Raw genomic sequence first — 20374 nt, forward strand, 5'->3', positions numbered from 1 at the left:
TTTTCAGGAAGTGTGTGCTGGACCGTAAACAGCTGGGCAGGGGCTACTGCATGCAGCAGTCTGTAGGTGGGGACAATGCGGCCGGGCTCAAGAGGAAAGAACACAGGCTTTCTTAAAAAAAAAAAAAAAAAAAAAAAAAAAAAAAAAAAAAAAAAAAAAAAAAAAAAAAAAAAAAAAAAAAAAAAAAGCAAAAAAAAAACCAATATTTTCTTTACATCATTCTAAAATGAACATGTATACGTACGCGCTTGACTGTCTGTGGGCACGTATATGTGAACTGAGGTGCCTTGAACTCCAGAAGAGGGCTTTGGAGTCTTTGGAGCTGGAGGTCTTTTGCAAGCTTCTAACTGCTGAGTCAGTCCCCACCCTTTACAAACAGATGTTATTTCTATTACGTTTTAATTATGTATAAAGGTGTGAGCGTGTATGTGTGAGTGCAGGGATCACGGGATTCCAAGACACAAAGATCTAGATTTCAGTTCTGCCTTAATGCTTGTCAACCTGCTGTCCTGAAGAAGCCTGGGCTCTCCCCCAAGTTCTCCTCTCAATCTGTGAGTAACAATACCTGAAAAAACAATAGGCAATAGATAATAGATCCGGAGGACCGCACAGAGGGACTGCCCCTAGGAATAACTGCTACGAGATCCTTCTTCTCTTGCTGGCAGAGGCAGGCATGCGGGGCTTTGGAAATATCTCGTGCTATCTAGACTCCTGACCCTGGAAATGTGAAGGCCAGAGTATATTTGGGGGTTCACAGCAGCATCTGTTGTGGCTGCCTCTTCTGGTTCAGTGAGTCAGATGACCAGCACGGCCTTAGTTGACTTTATAGACATAGTGAAGAAGGGAATAGGAAATGTATCCAGCGCTCTGTCACCCTTGGTCCTTATCAACAGCTCTGGCCGGGAGGAAGTCAAGACAATAAACTCAGATTCAGTGAGCACTGCTGTCTGTCTTCTATTTCAAGGGGGACAGTCCCTGCTTTGTTTCTCTTCTCTCCAGTGAGACACTTCCCTGAAATGCTCCTGGCTTCTCAGAACAGCTTGAGAAACACTGCACAGCGATTAGCAATGAGGCAGACAGCATCCTGTCTCCAGGATCATGCTGTCTCTGGGATGTTGGGATACTTAGAAGGTGCTCTTTCTTCCTTTGCTTTGGCCTAGAAATTTTTCCCTTTCATCCTTTTGCAGGCTGAGTTTGATTTTCCCCTGTGGAGAGGGGAAGGGAGGCAAAATATGTCTGAGGGTGCTTGCCCTGTCCCAGCAGTAGGTGATGGGGGGCTTGCTGTCTTTCTAGAAGTCACCCACTTCCCTCCATGCTGAGCTCTGCCAGTGGGATTATTTTTGTCTGCAAAGGGTAGCTCTGAGCTGGCTTCAACGTCTACTCCCTGTTCAGCTGCCTGAGCTGGAAAAACCTGTGTCTAGAAAGGTGTGTGTCAACCCTCAAGGCTGGATTTAAAAACAGTTGCAGCGAGCTGTGTGACTATTCTCAGGCTAGCTCACATCCTCCTGGGTTTGTGCAAGAAAATGCTCAGATAACTAAGGTCTAACTTATCAGAGTCCACAGCCATTTGCCCTTCTTGGCAGTTTGCTTTTAAGGGTCATAGCCAGACTCAGTATCCTGTCATGTTCTCTACCAGCTCATTCTCCCTCCGGCTCCTCATCTTTCTAATATATATTTAGAGAACCCTGTCTTCCGCTCCAAATCTACTTCTGCATCATCAGATCTTTTATGGCAGCAGGAGGCAAGTGTTTTAAACTAAGAAAGCGTTCCTTCGGGTCACGCAGCATTCCCCAACACCTTCAGGAGACATATTCCAAGATCCCAGGACATGGCAAAGATTGCGGGTATTGCTCAACGGACCGACAGGTGCTGTTTGCTCTTATGCACAGTTCTACCTGGGATGACGTTTCGTTTATAAGTTAGGCACAGCCAGAGATCAGCAGCAGTAAACAATAAAATAGAATAGTTGGCGTGGCAAGCTGAGTTGGGATTACTTGAAGACAGGCACTGTGATAGAGAGCACCGTATCCAATCTCCCAACCCAGAGAGTAACTAAGGAAGTAACGGGCAGGTGGAATATACAGCCTGGATCTGCTGAGAGAGCCGCTGACTCATGGCGGGCAGGATGGGTCAGGAGCATACACAGTTTCATCACAACGTTCAGAAGGGCATGAGACTGAAAACTTACGAATTTCCCCCCAATGGAATTTTCAGTTTATTACTTCTGGACCAGGTTGACCAAGGATAACTGAAACCTTCACAAGTGAAACTGCAGATTAGGAGGAGAGGGTTACTGTATTAGTGTGGATGGGAAGTCAACCAGAACCTTTCTGTTCAGGTTCCCTACTGATACCTGAAGCCCTGGGTTCTTAGCTTCCACACACGGACGGATCAACGGCTACGGTGCCACACAAGGCATGCTAAGATCTCACGATGCATGCTATCGAAGGCCAATTGCAATTCTGGCATTTTCTGATTGTTTTGCCCGTGTCAGGTCATTTAATCCTTATAAGTAGCCAACAGGGCATGTCCACTTTGTATTCTAATTAGAAGGTGAGACACACAAGATGAAGTCCTGGGGTCACAAGTTGGTAGAGGTGTAGTTTGGAATGGCTACTCCAGCTCACTGGTCCTGTTCCATACAACCTTCCTTTATTTACTTAAAAAAACAATTTCAAGTAGAGAATGATTTGTCCGAGAGACTGATCCAGATTCCTAACTCAGTTAACTCCAATATGCTATTAAGTAGCCTCTTTGTGCCAGGCGCTGTGGTGGGTAGAGAGAATGCTATGGCTTAATATGGTAAGCTCCATGTATTTAGTCAGTTTCTTTCTTTCTATTTCTTTGAACTTTGTCATTTTTCTCCAAAGTGAAAGAACAGAGTTCACTTCACGTGCCTTAAAGGTCACATGCAATCTACATTAGCCAAGGATGTCAGGCCTGAGCACACATCCTGAGAGCCAGCAGGGTGAGGCAAGCCTGAACAAAGCCAAGGAAGTGAAACACCTCTGCCCTTCCAATAGCTTGGATTTGAGCTTGGGCAATCATTCACTGGTCCTTTTTCATCCCACAGACATTTATCGGGCATCTGTTATGTTTTACATTCTTAGTTAGGAGGATAAGACAAGAGGATTTGTATATGAATTTGGGGTGCTCGTGGTTTAGTAGAGGATAAAACAAGATATCCCAAGCACTATTTTGAGTTTTCGAGATATTAATGATGAGATTTTGAGACGATAATTGGATAGGATTTGAGAGGGGGACATTCTAAAGATGACAGATAAGTAGAATCTTACAGGATAAAACATGCACGCTCCAGATGGAGATGGATAAGTTAGGTGGTGTTTTCTAAACACATTCTGTATACTAGGCCTGAGATCAAAACTGCGTGTTTATTTGAATCATCACTCTAGAAGCCAAGAAGCAGGAAACATATGTGTCAATGTGGGAAGTCAGGAGGCAGGACGCTGACATGTTGATCTCAAACAGCCAAGCGAGGTAGGGGTGGGGCATTGATAAGGCTGGGACAGAGAAGGATTTAGGAGCAGAGTTCTGAGAGCCAACAAGTCTGCTAAGGAGGCTGGATCTTAAAGACCAGGAAGACACAAATCAGGAAAGCAGTCAAATAACACACACAAACACACAGACACATTCACACAACACAATATACACACATAAACACAGATGTATACACAGAGAGAAACCCATACACACATATACACATGCACACACGTATATACATAAACACATTAGACATACATAAACACAGACATACACACACACATACCATCCCAAAACAAGACAAAGTAATAATAAAAGAACCTTTATGTAGGTTTAGAAGAAGCATTGTAGAACCAGAAAGATGGATGGGTTCAAATAGGCAAAGATTTCGGACAACAGACCACTTCAGAAGGTCACCATAATGTTTTGGGTACAGGACATAAAGTCCTTTCCTGCCCGAGAGAAGGGGAGACTCGAAGCTGGCTATCCTGGGAGGGGAGAGAAAAATGGGTGCTGGTGACAGTGTTCTCCTGAACTACAGGAGAAAGGACAGGAAGGGCATGGAATCTGGGTCTCCAGATGAATCAAGCGGGGTCACCCAACGTTTCAAGCATACCTCTAGCACTAAATAAAGGAAGGGGACAATCTGTGGAATGGAGGGACAAGTGTTGAAGTGAGAAATGGGTTCTACTGCCTGTATGGTAGACGATGAGGGCCAGGTCTAAAGAAGGTAGTTTTCTGGCTCTGAGCCTCAGTGGTACAAGAGTCCAGGTGTGGGGTGAGTCTTTGGCAGCCATTCCAACTGCAGCTCAGGTAAACAGGCATTCCCAGGAAGAGGCAGCTATGTCCTGAAGGGTTTTCTCTGACAGGCCTGGAAGCTGCATGACCAGGCTTGAGGCAGGCAGCAGCTGGGGTTTGGGAGGACACAGGCACGTGGCTAGCCTCCTGTGGGTGCATGGCTGCAGAAGAGACAGCCACGAGAAACAGTTTGCCTTCCCTGCCGCCTCCTCCACCCTTTGCTACAGAATCTCGGTGGCACAGCACGGTGCCAGCGGCAGAAAAATTGATTCAGAGGTGAGGGCGGCAGTGTTGAGCCATGCAGAGGCAGCAGAAAAAGGCAAATGTGTGTGTGTGTGTGTGTGTGTGTGTGTGTGTGTGTGTGTGAAGGAAACTGTTTATTTAAGGGTCCATACATCAAATACAATGTCAGTAGCAGACGACAGTGATTTGCCTAGACAATGTATGCCACTGAAATAACATCAAGATGGGCTAAATGGAGCAAAAGGCGACTCTCCTTTTTCAAAGGGGACTATCTTCCTCTATGGTCTCAATTACAGGAGATACTTTGGTGCACAAAACATTTAGGCAACAATATCTGGGTGTCTTTTGGAGGCTACTGTAACCAAAGAGAAAGAAAGGCCGGAACTAAAATGCAAAGAACAAAAAGAAACTGTTTGGAGACAGGTCGGCTCCACTGTAAACTTTTCCTTTTCTCTCATAGCAAAACCTGATGGTTGTCTTTGAAAAAAAAAAAGTGTCTGTATCTAGGTCCCTGGCAGTGATTTGCCTCTGGGAGGGCCAGCAATCTATTTAATGACTCCATTGACGTCAATCGCATAACTGAAATACTTACTAACATGCATGATTCCAGCTTTCAGGGGGAGGGGGTGGATGGTGTCTCTCAGCAGCGTGAAAACACGATGTGGAGTCCTGAGGAATGGACTTAGCTCTTTCTGCAAGTACTGAGAGACTAGATGCTGCTGGTCCCCCAGTCCCATTTAATATGAGGAGAAAGTTTTCCTGCTAGATGAAGAAATTAATTCTGCACAAGTCAAAGCAGCCATTAATAAGCAAGACATTATTTTTGGCTCTGTTTGCTCGGAAGAAACATTTTAGCCATTCACACGTTAGCTGACATACTAATGATTTTGTAGTTAACCTGTACTTAATTTTAGACATGTATGAAATAATTGCAAATCAGTGCAGACAGCTCAGTGTTTGTGTTTTGGGGCAAACTTTTACAGGATGTCTATTTTAGACAAAAGAGGTTCTTTCAAACCATTTAGGGAACGCAGCCGAGAACTGTGCAGTTTTCCTGTGCAGTTATATTCTGTGGTTTTGTTTTGTGTGTAAGCTCTTTACACACTCACAGTGTGGAGTTAAGCAGATTGTCCCAGAGATTCAGGCCACGCCCATCTTTCCGAACACTGAAGAAAATGCCTGTTCTTTTTCATTTTCCCCTTTTCTTTTTGCATTTTCCTCCAGGATTGCCTTTATTCTGAGTGGTCAGAACCTTTGATAAGATGATTGATCTTGTTTCTGTTTGCTCACATGGTAATCCTGCCTGACGCTTCTTGCTCAGTGCAGACACCAAGCAAAGGTTGGGTTTGTGCTGGCCTTCCTTTCTCGTCATCCGACACGGATGGAATCAGCTTTCAAGCCATAGTTGTCCTCAGCCAGAGGTCCTCAGAGGGACCGCTGCCTGCCTGTATCAGTCTTCTCGCATCCTAGACCCTGTGAATTTTAGCACAGCCTTGACCGTCTGAGTGGATCAGGTCTCGAGCCCCTTTTCTATTTCTTGAACAAAATGAGCCTCTGCCACAATTACGTAGATCTCAGAAACAGTCAAAGCAAAGTGAAGACACATGAGGAGTCATGTGGAGAAATAGGTTCCCTGAGAGGAAGCCTCTTCTTGGCCTTATCAACTGGTAGCGTCATCCCTTCCCGTGTGACCCTGAAGCCTAGTAGAAGACTTGGGCTCTCCAGAGCCTGGGAAGAACCTTAATTAAGGCTGTTGCTCGGAGAGGTCAGCACATTTCACGCTTTACTGGAAGACTTACGCTTTCTCGTCCTAGCTCTCCAAATACAATCTTTGCCTTGAAATAAATTTTAATTGACTCCTGTTGAAAACTCACCACAGTTAATGCTGTGGACACCCAGGCTGAGGCAGACGCTGTGTCTGTGGCGGTCTGGCCTGGGGACCTCCAGGCAGTTAGCTCTTCGGTGATGGCGTTGACATAGTTGGTGGCCATTTCACATGATCCATCAACTTCTGGGTTACTTTAAAAACATAAGGTCTGTTCCAAAGGGCGACATTCACAACTTTTAAAGCCAGTGGTACATTTTAGAAGAAATATTATCATAGGGCACCCTACTCCACACATCACTCTGGCTGCTACCCACCACTGTAGAAGATCCATCTTGGTGTAAATCGAGTCATTTTGTGTGACTCAGACGTGAGAGATATTAAAAGCAACATTTCTCTCATCCTTTAAAATCCTTCTGCAAAGGCAGTGAGTGGCCCCTTAGTCATTTATCTCCTCAGTAGGTTCTTTAGTGACATAGTCACAGACACAGATGAGATGCGTGCAGAAAGTGAGACAGTCTTCACGTAATCGCACTTAGGAATGCACACTGATTTGTTTTTCCAATTATCTGGTACGTTTGCAGTCTTCCATTTTGAATATGTCCAGGTGAAATGACATGAGTTCCTGCCTTGTTTCAGACTTTTTCCCCCTTTTTTATTCTATTTTTTCCCCTTTCTGTTTGAATCCTATACAGGAAAAGCCAAGAATTCATGCATTCAAAAGAAAGTGATTATGTTGTTTAAGTTGAGCTGCTCATTAACCTCAGCCTTCGGATTTTCAGCACACTCATGAGGATCTACTGCGACCTCCCCAACCTGTGTGCACAGGCTTCAGAACTGCTCATTCTGGGTTTAGCGCCCATTATCGTTTGGGGGCTTCCCCACTTCGTCGGCAGAATGTCACCTTCGTAGGCTTTACTCTTTCTATTCAAGACCTGCATGGAGACACCCCAGCCCCTTCTAATTCTAGTAAACAACACAGACTTTGGAAACAAAACAAAGCAGAAATGAATACTTTCCCTAGACACAGAGATACCGGCTCATTACTACCTCTATGGGCATTTTCCTTCCAAATCCAACTTTTACATGGTTCTGGCTAATTTGATATTTACTGTGCTCCTACTATGCAGAAATAGTTTACCACATTCTGACCTCAAAGAGAAGAGAAAGGTTCAGCCTCTGCCTTCAGGAGCCCAGATTCCCACTGGAAAAGGTACAGTGCCTAGGAACCAGTTCATTTGGGAATTAAGAGTGTTGCCATGCACAAAACAAGAGCAATCATGCAAAATCAAAACGACAGGACTTTTCTGTTGAGCCCCAAGGGCTGAGAATCGCCTTGGCCCAACAGCAGGAGCAAAGGTGTCTCAACGCTGAGAGATCTCCTCACCCAGAGTTCCGATTGTTCAGCAACAATCACAGTGAGTGTAGGAATCTCATCTGTGTTGGGAGAATTCACTTTCATAGACAGTCACTCTTCATTGATATGAATGAAGAAGCAGCAGAAGAAAAAAGGGTAGAAGAGGAAGAGAAGGAAAACTAGCAGGGAGAAGAGGCAGGGGGGAGAAGAAAAATCAGGAGAAGGGAGAAAGGGGAAGAAGAAGAAGCCATCTTTCCAAAGCTGCCTTCTACCTGCTACACACAATGGAAGTCAGTCAGGCTCTGCTGACAACGTGCGTTGTTGCTGAACGCACTCAAACTATCGCCTTGTACTTCTTACTTCTCATACTTCTATCAAAATAGATGAGTTCAAATTCAGTACTTCTAAATAAACGCCTGGTTTTCTTTTCATGAAAAACCTAATGTTTTAAAGCACGCCCCCAGCGCTCCATGCTTTTGCTCGAAGCCATGTATTTTTTCATTCCGCGTTCGAGCTTCTATTTAAATACACCTCTTTGTCATATGCTGATAAATATTAAAATAACAGGAAAAATCTGCCCGACTTATTGAAGCTGATAATAAGAACAAAACACGGGATGTGTGCCTCCTCCCTCTTCTTCTGACTGTGGTTAGCCGTTGGGAAGATTTTGAAACTAGTAATTATGTAATAATTGGTACCACCACAGTCTCTTCCCAAAGAAAACCCAGGATTGTTGTAGTTTGCCACAAAGACAGACAAAAACAAATTGCCTTAAGTATATTGTCACTTCTTTGCTCCATTGTTTCAAAAGCATTTAAGAAAGCTTCAGTTGCCAAGCTGGAGCCAATGCGCCAATAATCATAAAACATCTTTCAAACAGTGTGTTGGCTAATGAGTTCATTTATAGAACCGTAAGCAGCCTATACCCTTCTGCTATGTGTCTGTATTTATTACAAGAGAAAGAAAATGCACTCTAAATCCCCAAATTGGTGTCGGAAACACACTGGCAGAATTGGCAAACAAAACCAGCAAGGATGCCTCGTGCGTAGGCCAATAAGATGAAACAACAGGCGGTTCCAAACAGCTCCTTTGATCTCCCAGTATCCAGCTCAGCCACACACTAAGACCCTGCTCTGTTTCTTTTTATACCTAACGGAAGTGTCCCATCAGCCCGCTGAGGTTTTGAAGTCTGTGGGCAGAACACTGTTTACCGCTTTCTCGCTCATATCACAGGGCTCTGGGGTATACTCACCTGCCTTCACGGCTTTCTTTCATTTTTTTTCCTTTTTGTTCTCCATCTTTTTTCTTCTAAAAGTTTTAAAAGTGTATACCCACAAATACTTCAGAAGTCAATGAGCAAATGGAATCCACTGCCTTTGTTCCTTCGTTCAGAAGTTCGTCATTTGTAACACTCCTGAGATACTTAGGGCCATCGTAATAGTGGAGAGAGCATAACATCCAAAGGGGAAGAATCTGAGTGTGTGTGAGGGGGGGGGGGGACTAGCGCTGGTAGATGCCAGGTGACCATGGTGAGAGCATCTTAGTTTTCTACGGGGTTTAGCTGCACTTCCCTGCTGTATGAACGAGGCAGGCTCAAGGGAGCAGAACTCGTGGACTGCAAAGAGGTCACCCAAGTGGTTGCATGTGATATGACAAACATGTGTTCCGTGTTGTCCCCTTCCCAATAAGCCTTCCTCTCAGCAGATTTCAAGATGGGCTGATGCACAGTATTAAAAGATGAGAAGAACCAAGCTGGGTGACCTCCAAGAGAAACGCTTCGGGACTGGGAAAGAACCTTTGGTTTCCCACCTGGTTGGGATGTGGAGCGAGCTGTAGCTCTAGCTGATGCAAGGTGGTGGTGGTGGGGGGACCATTAATGAGCCTTGGGGATCTTGAGCTAATGTGGGCACCCTGTGGGGGAGTGTTTGAGGTTAGCACTCCTAGAGTTCACTGAGGTCAGCAAGCTGAGGTCAAGTTGTACTCTTGACATAGGCCTGCCTCCTTCTCTCCCGGAAACAGCAGGACCGCACATTTAATTGTGAAGGCCTAGGCATACAGGGAGCACTTTGTCTCGAAGTATTTTTAGTTTGGCTTCACTTAGGGTGAAGGCCCAATGCATCTTTGAAAAAAAAAAAAGTCACCAAGAGACACGCTGCTGAGGGTTAGAGTGTGCCTATGAATGCTGTTATTCAAATAACAGGTCTGAATAGGAAACACAGTTATTGCTTTGGAAGAAGGAGATGGGTCTCCTGGCATTGGCCTACCTTGCAGGCTGACTCTGGAGACTGGAGCCTGGCTAGCAGCTGGCGACCTCCTGTGGAAAAGCAGAAAGAGAGGCTGAGTATGCACTGAAGAGCCCTCGCCCCTTCCATGATCCCCGACCCCTGGGGAGATTTGCAAGGTATAATGAGTAACCCAGTGACATAAGGCTATCTCCGGAAGGCAGGCTCCTGGAACACGGGTAGGTGATTGCAGTTCTCTCACATCCAGATGGCCTGGAATTTCCCTCAGCGCAGCATCAGGATGCGGCAACTCGCCAGGAAGGATGTTGTTTACCTCAGATCCCTTGCCAGCCCCTCCATTTCGGGTTTTCTGTCAGGGGAGTCTCTCAGCAAAGGAGACACTTGCTGAGGCCTCACTCCAGATGTTAGCATGAATCCCCATTAAGGACAGAAAGTCACAGCCAGAGAAACCCTTGGAGATTTATCAGTTCAAAACCCGCAATCTTTTCACCTCAGAAAACTGAGATGTTTGAGAGGACAAGTCATTTGCCAAATGCCACACACGGCAATTGGCCACAGTGATTGGGGTTTCTTAATAGAGACACTGGCTTTCCTGGCGGAATGAGGCTTCCATTCTCCATAAAATCCTTACGGCAAGAGGCAAATGAAACAAGCAAACACACATTCCGTTGCTAATGCAACTTCTCCTATCTGTATGTATGGTATATCTGTGTGCAAAGATGTGGATGTGTGGTGTGTGTGTGTGTGTGTGTGTGTGTGTGTGTATGTGTGTGTGTGCTTGCCCACGCAGGAGTGGGTGAGGGCTAGAGGATGAAGTTAAAATGTTTCCCCCAAATATTTCTCCATCGGGAAGAGGATGGAGCAGTGACCTCCCACTTCAGAGTACAGCAGAGTAACCTGCAAGGCACATTAGAATATTTTAATCCAGGCTGCTTCTGGTCTTCTGATTTAGTAGACCTAAAGCAGCCCTGCCCTTTGGGTCCCATGCAGGAGTCTGCAGTCAACCCTGCCTCTGGGGTCCCATGCAGTGGTCTGCAGTGGACTGATGCATCTGCGTTTCTGACAGGCTGCATTTCCCAGAGGCTGCTGGCACTGATGGTCTCACAGAGAAGCCCCCCTCAAAAGCCCTGATAGTAAGAGTCTACCCCACTGAGGAGCAAGAGGATGTTGCTGATCAAGAGGAGGCCAGTCAACTGTCCTGACATTAGTGAAGGTATCCTAAAGGGAGATATCTAAAGAAACCTCCCTTTGGTTATCAGATTTACTGAGACAATGGACCCTAAGAAATTGCGAGAGTTTTCCCAGAGGTCTCATGCTGGAAGAGAGAAATGGCTGACCCAACCAGCGAGTGAGCTTGTCTCTCTGAAGAGATCCACACAGTGCCAAGAACTGGTCAGACCACCTTACAAGACAGAACTAGAGCTGAGATGACGATGGTGGACCAATAATGGGCAGGACCACAGCTTGATTAGAACTTGTTAGTTATGGGCACCTCTTGCCCTCTATTTAAACCTAATATTCCTGTCAGGAGCCTGAAGATAGACTCATGTGGGTATTAGGGAGGAGGATGCGCATGAACTGCTTTGTTTCTCTTCCTAGTGTTGCGACACTGAATAAATCTCCCTTTTCTGCTTCTTACTCTCATTTGACTCTTGAACTGCTGTGCTATGAATGGGCGGCATGCTACTCACCCTGGGCCCAGGCATTGATGCTCACAAGCTCTGATAACACAAATGAACCTCAGACCCATTTGGGGAGGTGATTAAGAAATACGTTCCCCACCCGAGAAGAGTCCATTTCCATATGTCTGGTGGAGGGCCTAGGGATCTGCAGCTTAAAGTCCTCTTTGCATTCCCATGCACAGGCAGGTCTGAGGAAGAAGTCTAATCTAAGTGATGGAGAAAGGCGTGCAAGGCTGTTGCTGAGGAAGACCCTACCTATTGGTCAGCCCCGGCAGTGACATTACATTCCCCTGAGATAGACCTTTCATGCAGCTCTCTCTATATAACTGCAAGTTCTTGGACAGAGTCCACAGCCGCCATCAACAGATCCACAGGGTGATCTAGAGTCAAGTTCTCTTTGGTATCTAATCTCCATCTGTGACTGGGTGGGAAGTCCTCGTGCCATGATTGTTGTTCTCTGCTGGATGCTATGCTTGTCCCTTCTTAGTTCTTCTACCGGGAGTGTTATCATTTGTCTTTAGGGACCAGGAGATGAAGATACACACTATAGGACACATGATGCTTTCTAACTGGGAGGCCAGGATTCACAGCCGGCTGGTTCTGACCTGGAAGTGCCAGCCCCTTTCTCTATCTCATTTCCTGAACACCCCTGCACTACTACCAAAGGCTGTTTTAGTTTGGTTTGGTTGTTTTGTTTGTCCATGACATTGAATGGTCAATTCCAAACTCCTCAGCCCGCCCTGCAAAGCTTTTCGCGGCTCATCCTTATCATAGTTCTCTAGATTATCACTAGCCCCTTCCTCGGTCTGACAGTTCATCTCAGACCACAGGCTGGCTGTGTGTTCTCTCAAGTTTCATACTTCTCCCTTGTCGAACTCCAAAATTGCAATTAAAATAGGAGCTGTCTAATTAGGGTTTGATATATAACTCCCTAGATCAAAGGTAAATTTTATGTAGGCAAGGGAAGGCTTGCTCCCTGCTGGGTCCTAGGATGGTACCCGAGAAAGTTTTTATATGCCAAGTACTCAGTAACGCTTATCTATGGAATGCTGGATGAACAGATGAATAAAAAATTGATGTACATTTTGCTGAGGTCAAGGTCGGTCTCTTCTTTTGCTTTGACCTCATTCTGCTCCTTTCTTATGGATGCTCAGGCCATTCTTCTGTTGGAGAAACTCTCCCCATACTAAACATCACCTACCTTTGAAGATTACAAATCTCCTTCAAAAGGAAATTTTATTCCTAATTCAAAATGGTCCCTCCTCTAGTCACTCATGATGCCATGGTGCTCTATCTAGACCAGAGATTCTTTTTCTTCGTGTGGCAATTCGTACCTGTATACCTTATCTCCACCCCTGACCCCACAACCTGCTCACAGTAGGATCCAGTTTGACCTCTCCCTCTTTTTTTAATCTTCTGTGGGACCCATCAACTTTCTGGCGAGGAGTAGGAATTCCCGAACTACTGGTGGACTATTGATGGAACCAGTCATTGGTAAGGAAGTATTATGAAGAAGATACCAACACACTCTCTGGATGTGTTAGTGTGTATCTATTAATATGCAGTCTTGACCCTTGGGCTGCCCACTATGCATGCTCTGTTACATTGCTCTGACTTTGTAGACATCTGGCTGGGCAGCTAACTCGTTTGTGTAACTTGGGACTGTGGTCAGGCAGTCCTGCCCATACTCTGGTGTGAGTGGCCCTCACCCGTGCCATGGAGTTTCCTACATTTTATCATCATACTGCAATGCAACCCCCATCTTCCCATCTCTCTCTTCAGCACAGTGTAAGGCAGGTAAGGAAAGACCGAGTCTCACTCCTAGTTGCAGCCCTGCAGTCCAGCATGGCATTTCACTGCCTGCCCACTGGGTTCACAGCACTACTGGACTTTGAATTGTGCGTATCTTCCCAAGTTCTCTGGGAGGCTTTTGTGAAAGAAGACCGTGAACCAGGTCTTCTTAAATGTCAGAAACATCTTTCTGAGTAGCATGGTTACTCATATCATCCATTTTTTTCTCCACTATTTCTCTGAATTTACACATTATGTAAATTCTTTTGTCTTGGAAGTTACTTTGTGAAGAAAGTATGGCCTTTACTTAAGGTTGCTACTTCAGATAAGCTTCCCTGTGTAGGTGCAAGGGCTGGGTTTATTCAGTGTATCACCACTTCTTGATAAGTGGTCCAAGAAGCAGGTTCAGCACACTTTAATGACTGGATGCCTCCCAGAAGCCACATTATTGTTGGTAAGACATGAGCCTGGCAGCCAGAAACTGGTGAGCTCAGGGGGAAAACAAAGGCTATGTGCTGCCTGGTTTCCCGCTGTCTCTAACTCAGGAAAGAACGGGAGGAAGTTCCTTACCTGGCTGCTGAAGATGTTGCTAGGCGTGGGGAAGGTGGTGTGGCCACAGCAGTTAATGCTTTTCAGCCTCAATTGTGTGGTGGAGAGAGAGAGAACTGAGCCACAATAGAAGCCAGGAATCTTAATCCCAGTCCTGACTCTGGCACCTTCCACGTATGTCGGCCCTGGCAACTCACCCGACCTCAGGTTCTTTCTTACTTGAGGAGAGCAGGCAGTAACTTCTATTTCTGATGATTTACAGTGTGTGAGGTCCTGTGTGAGGGGCTCCCATACATTTCCTCACTTACTCGGAGGAAATTTGGCTAGGTATTTTCCATATCTGAGTGTTCAAGATTTTATGATTCTCAGCTAATTTAAGTCCCATGCCAAAATATATAAAGCTCTGAAAGACATTCCAGATATACACTAAAGAAGATGGTTATTATATTTTTTTTTCAGAGAACGCGTACATTCTGCCTTTGAAGAACTGTGAACGCAAAGATGACGCAATTCTCTGATCGTCACGTGTGTCCCTGATTGCTGACGGATGATGGAAGCGGCCATCTCGGCTACTGAGTGGTGAGGACACTCAGTGACACGGCTGGTCTTTTGGAAGCCATCAAGGGCTTCAGGGAATTGTTTCTGAATTACACAACCCCAAATGGAAAGCTGCAGCCTTCAAAATTAACTCCTGGGACAACGGAAGTGTAGGGTTTAATTTGCAGCCAAGAAACACAGGTCTGATCCCTCGTTTCATTAAGGTGCAAGGAAACCTCCTCAGCAGAAACTTTAAGATTTTCACCCTTTGGGTGGCAGAGCTCTGGCAGACAATGGGCTGCTTTATACAGAGCAAAGAGCCAAAAGATAAAAGAAACCGTAACTTAGGAGAAGTATAGTTCTATGTGGGAGTTCCTTTTCACATAATAAACCACACTAGCCAGATGTCTCATGAAAACCACTCCAAGGACATAATTACTGCTTAAATGCTACATTCAAGACAGGGAGTGGCACCCTGGAACCCACGTTAAATATCCCAGAAAGCAGCTTCTAAATTCCATGGATCTTACAGCTTCAATTGTTAGCGTAAGCTAAGGCATGTGGGTGGGATGGGGGATGCTCTTGTTAGGCTATGTGCATCCCTGGTAGACAATCTTATCTTCACTTCCTGCTCTTTGTTGGTGGGTACTGACTACCTAGCAATAGAGTGGAGAAGATCAATGGACCTGCAGCTCTCTAGCCTCCTGCGGCCACGCTACTCCATTGGTGGCTTAAATCGGACACAGAGATGCCCTCAGCTCCCATGGGGAAAGTTCTCGAGGATCTGCCTTTCCTTATATTTTGGTCCTTTGATGTTGATTATAACGAGATACTTTAAATGATCAAGCGTGGATAGGAGTTCACACCAGGAAAAAAGGATTGACATGAGTTTGAGACCAGCCTGAGTCACGTAGTAGGGTGGTGAATTCCAGGTCAGCCAGGGTCGTAGAAGAACAACCTATCTCAAAATTAAACCACCAAAAGCCTCGAGATAAATAGCAAGACAAACTCTATAAATTACAGATGTGGGTCTTCGGGGTCAGCGAATGCAGATGACTAACTCCTGGAGACACAATCCCACATTGTCTCGGACAAACTGACACAGTGGGTCACTATTGGAGAGGTGGTCCTCTGTCTGAGAATGATAATGGCTCTAGGACCATTCTGTCTATGACATTTAGGGTCTCACGATACTTGCTCCCGGGAACTGTGTGTGATCCGGAACATCCAGGGCTATCTGAAGACCCAGGTCTTGAGAAAGGGTCATCAGTGTATCTATCAGCAGAGCTAGGCTGACTCCAGAACTACCCACACTCATGCTAACAAACCGCACTGAGAACACTGTGTGTACCCGCTCCTTGGGTCTGTGTGGCATATTGGTTTGGTTCCGGGTATCTTTACTCCTCTTCCTCCCTGTCTCCACCTGTGACGTTCTGACTCGGTGCTTCCTTCTGAAAGAGATTGGCTTAATGTTTGCTCTTAGCTTCTTTGACCATCCTGTTTCAGAAGCTGTTCCTACATAACTGCTCAAGCCATCCAGGGTTTTTTTTCTGCACCCGGAGGACTTACTGGTGTCCTGAATAAGAGGATCACAGCAGTGAGAGTTGGGATATTGGGTTCAAGGACAACAGATGCTCACTAGAAGCTGTGCAGGTGTTCACATTCAGGTCATTTAATCTTACCCAGCTTTGATTCCTTATCCATAAAATGGAAGTGATTATCTCTGTCACAACTATTGCTTGTGGCGAGCATTGCAGAGATAATAGATAAAAAAATTCCCCTAGGTTCAATAAGACTAGTTTTCAGTTATATTAGTTCACAGTTACCATACCATATGTCACTTTGAGTGCTTTATGAATATTAAATCATTTAATCCTCATAATAATCTTATTTGAAAGTTTAGGAAACTGAAACCCAAAGAAGATAATTATCTTGCCTGTGCATATGATTTCCAAGCAGGAGAACTATGCGATGTCAACACATATAGTTTCAGAAACCAATTATACGGAGAACAGTAGGCAAGGGTAAGGAAATTTCTAAACTTGGCAGGAATTTTCTAAATCATTAGCGATCTATCTCGTAATAGCTCTCTATTCAGAAACACACATCCACACACATACACATGAGATATTCATGAGGAGACATAAAACATGTGCCAGACATTCTACCACAGTCTGGTGATGGACAAAACCCCATCAAGACAGTGTGGAAGGTTATGAGCATGCTGTCAGGTCAGATGGAGACCACGCATCAAAAAAGAAGTCAGAGTTTGGCCACGCAGACACTGGCAGGGAGGAGACAGCTCAGGCAGAGAGAGTCCGTGATCAGGGTGGAGAGGGGTAGACAGAAAACTGCCGACCTCGGTTGTTGAACGTTAAGCCTGGGTGGCTGGAGACATGATCTGACTGCTCACTGATTAATCACCCCCCACTTCCTGTTAGAACGTAAGCTGTGAAAGGGCAGGGACCTTGTCTGTGTGGACCACTATGAGGTCATCAGTGCTTAGCGTAAAATGAATGGCCAGGACGTTTTTGTGTAATTACGGACGTGCAGGAATGGCTGACTAGTGTGTATGAAATAAATACTGGTGGGGTGGATTAATAAATGAATAAACAGGAAGAAAATCTCCAAACCACGTTCTTTGGGTTCTGTGTATTGTCTGAGTGTTGAAGATTTGCGATTTGCTTTCTGTTTATGTTTCAGATTCTGGAATATCTTCTTTTACATGGTGAGAACTCTCGGGGATGAGAATCAAGGCTGAACAGAAAACTGGTGTGTTTCATATGCGCTTCTCACAAATGACTTGATGGTAATTGTACACAGTAGGTACTAATTAAGCTAGATACAACCTGTCACCCGAGGTCAGCTGTGGATCTTTTCATTCTTGACATCATATCAGGGCTCAAAGAGTCGGAATTTTAGATTAGGTATGTGCCCCTCTTACCTGCTCTAAATACAATACAACTGACTTTCCATCCCGTTACCTTACTGGACTGCGAGGCATCTCAGACACAATGCACAAGCATCTATACTTGCTCGTAAAGAGTGGTCCACTGCAGTGCCCAGGCAAGAGAATGATACGGTCACACAAACAGCGTGGAAGAAAACACACTCTGGTGGGAGCGCACAAAAGAGTTGGTGAGAGACCGTGATGCTCCCATACTCTAGGAGTAGGTAACTGGCTCTCAAAAGGATGGGTAAATGCTAACTACAGGACCGTGAGAGGAAAGCGTGTTTAAACTAGGCTTTACCGTCTCTGTGCATCATCTGCACTATCAGACTCCGGAGGAAGCCAAGCAGATGACAGACGGATAGCTTCATGAAGACTTTGGATATAGATATTGACTGCGACGGAAAAACCTAGAGAGTCAAGCCTTAGAGCCAAAGTTTCTTCCTTTTTCTTTTCTTTTCTTTTTTTTTTTTTTCCAGGTAGGGTTTCTCTATGTAGCTTTGGAGCCTGTCCTGGAACTAGCTCTTGTAGACCAGGCAGCCCTCGAACTCACAGAGATCTGCCTGCCTCTGCCTCCTGAGTGCTGGGATTAAAGGCGTGCGCCACCACTGCCCGACTTAGATCCAAAGTTTCTTTAACCTACAGTGAGTGCATTCATAAGCTAGTGGCTTTGTCCCTGAGGGCTCGAGTTTTCCGTCTATAAAATAGACTGAGTGAGTGGGCTTGCGGCCCTCTCCTAACTTCTCCCAAGGTCATGGACTCTCTCACCCTCTGAGGCTATGTTAGTCTTTGAAACACAAGTGAACCTCGTGGCCCTTAAACTTTCTATTTTCAAATGCTTTGTGTACGGAGGTTTAACGTGTAGGGCCGATTTCTAGGCAGTGTTTGTGCTCAGTGTTCGTCTGTGTTCGGGGCTTCTGTTGGAAGGGAACTGTAATCCGGCTTACTTGTTGGGAGCTCCGTGGAGGTTCGTCAGCAGAGTGAAGTTGTTTCTTACACTTCGCAAGCTGGCGAGAACCTGCAAGGACAAGGTTTCCAAACTGGTTAGGGTCAAAGGACTGCATTTAAAAACCCACACAGGCGACAGGGTGGGGACGAGCACGATGCGGACATACCTGGGCAAACGGAGTGACAATCAGGTCGTCGCCGTGCCTGGTGAACACAGAAAAAGAAGCAGAGCAGATGAATTTCAATAATGACGCACGAGTCACGCACAAGTTCATCACTGTCAGCAACCCACCTGTTCCAGTAACCCTCCTGCGTGGGAGGACGGCGGGAGCTGTGAACTCCAAAGAAAAACAGCGCCCAGCTCATGATTGCTGGCTTTGCGGTGTCTCCATCTAAAAGCTTTGGCAAGAGAGCATGTGTCCTCGGGGCATAAAGTCCCATTAAACGGCAGGCCCAGAGTCCTATAATTCAAACTGACTTGTGGATTTGAGTCGCCAGAGCCAGGAAACTCAAAGGGAGGGCTGCCTGCCCATAGGCGCACTGTGCATTGGAAAAAAATGGTACAACAGTCTGGATAAAGGGTAACACTGGATTTCCTGGCTTTTGTTCATTTGAACCGCAGCTTTAATACCATTTAAACACAGATTTCTGTCTGGGAATCCCATTACTTTTTGTTTTTAATATACTCTTTTTTTTTTCCTCTTAAAGTACCCAAGGAAAAATTTTTTAATGGGAATGTGCAGACTGAGCCTACTACAGCGGTAACAGTGACACCCAGTTGGTCCCACCGAGCTAAATATGCTCTGTCTCCTGCTTCATCAGTCCTTGCCGGGGTCCAGTCAAAACTGGGTTTGCAGCAATGAGCTTTCCGGGCTTTGGCATCTGCTGTCGTAATCGGCTAACGACTGCCTTCAGCAAGCGCTCGGCTGAGGGTTTGAGAAACCGCATTGGCCACCATCACGAAATTAGGTTAATTTGCTGGCACCCTATGAATCAGCAACAGGGAAGCTGATGGCAACAAGTTCCCCTCCCTGTCTGGCCTACCCCTTCTGTCCTCCATCTTCACGCCAAACATGGCGCTTCACCCACGATCATGTGAGGGTACCCCATAATAAGGAAGCACCTGCCTGGTTCCAAGCACCATGTGAAGGCAGGTTTCAAAGCTGCAGACACATGCATCAGTAGCTACTCTTCTCTGACGCCTCGCTAACGTCGGGGTTTCCACCCTTGTCCTTAGCTAGGCACTCTCTGAGATTTCTTGGAGGCCCAGTTTGGACAGTGAGAGGAAAATGAAGACGAGCCGAGAAGTCGTGCGATGGGTCTCTGTGTACATTAGCTCCGTTAACACTGGCAATGCAGCGGGAGGCCGGCACGTTCGGGATGATAACACGCCAACAGCTGCAAACTAGCACCCGGCTGGCAAATGGAAGATCTGAGCCTCTCTGCTCCCCTCCGCCTGTGTTTTAAACACGATAGTTTCTATTCTACACTCGCTACATAGTTGACAAATCAAATTATGCAGAAACCACAAGCTCTCGAGTCAAAACATAGTAAGGGAGACCAAAAATACTTTTGAAGTTATAATACATATAAACAAAGAAAGAGAAATACAAATAAAGGATACTGGATGGGACCCAAAAGAGAAATGAACTATGGGTTAGTGGAAGTAAGGAGGGCTTGGCTGCGTCAGGAGTGTTTGAGATGAACTTCTAGGGGGCATAGCCTGTAAGAAGGCAGAAGAGATACCTCTGACAGAAATGGTCGTAGCGGAGGATCTAATATGGGAAAACAGTGAGTGAGCTCCCTGGTGTCTGTTAGAGCACATCCACTATGGCGTATGGAGAGAGTAAGGTTAGAAGGCCCCATGCAACTGAGCTATGGCGCACATAGCCTGCTACAGCGACAATTCCCTCAACAGGAAGAGGCGAGCCGAGGAGGGCTCTCAGGGAC

At 45.7% G+C, this 20374-nt stretch overlaps 1 protein-coding gene across 1 annotated transcript in view; it reads right to left on the reverse strand.

The window, feature by feature from the left end:
• Nucleotides 1–9886: 9886 nt before the first annotated feature.
• The window catches only part of LOC126498092 (cAMP-specific 3',5'-cyclic phosphodiesterase 4B-like), a 334050-nt gene continuing 323562 nt past the window's right edge, over nucleotides 9887–20374 (reverse strand). The window contains exons 4-7 of the mRNA XM_050136443.1: nucleotides 18592–18628; nucleotides 18424–18494; nucleotides 9989–10038; nucleotides 9887–9906 (exon numbers count right to left, since the gene is read on the reverse strand). Of these exons, the coding sequence (XP_049992400.1) occupies nucleotides 9887–9906; nucleotides 9989–10038; nucleotides 18424–18494; nucleotides 18592–18628 (178 nt within the window). The remainder of the gene's footprint in view (nucleotides 9907–9988; nucleotides 10039–18423; nucleotides 18495–18591; nucleotides 18629–20374) is intronic.

Source organism: Alexandromys fortis, unplaced genomic scaffold (assembly GCF_014885135.2).
Source record: "Alexandromys fortis isolate MF-2015 unplaced genomic scaffold, M_Fortis_MF-2015_v1.1 scaffold_13, whole genome shotgun sequence".
Classification (NCBI taxonomy): Eukaryota; Metazoa; Chordata; class Mammalia; order Rodentia; family Cricetidae; genus Alexandromys; species Alexandromys fortis.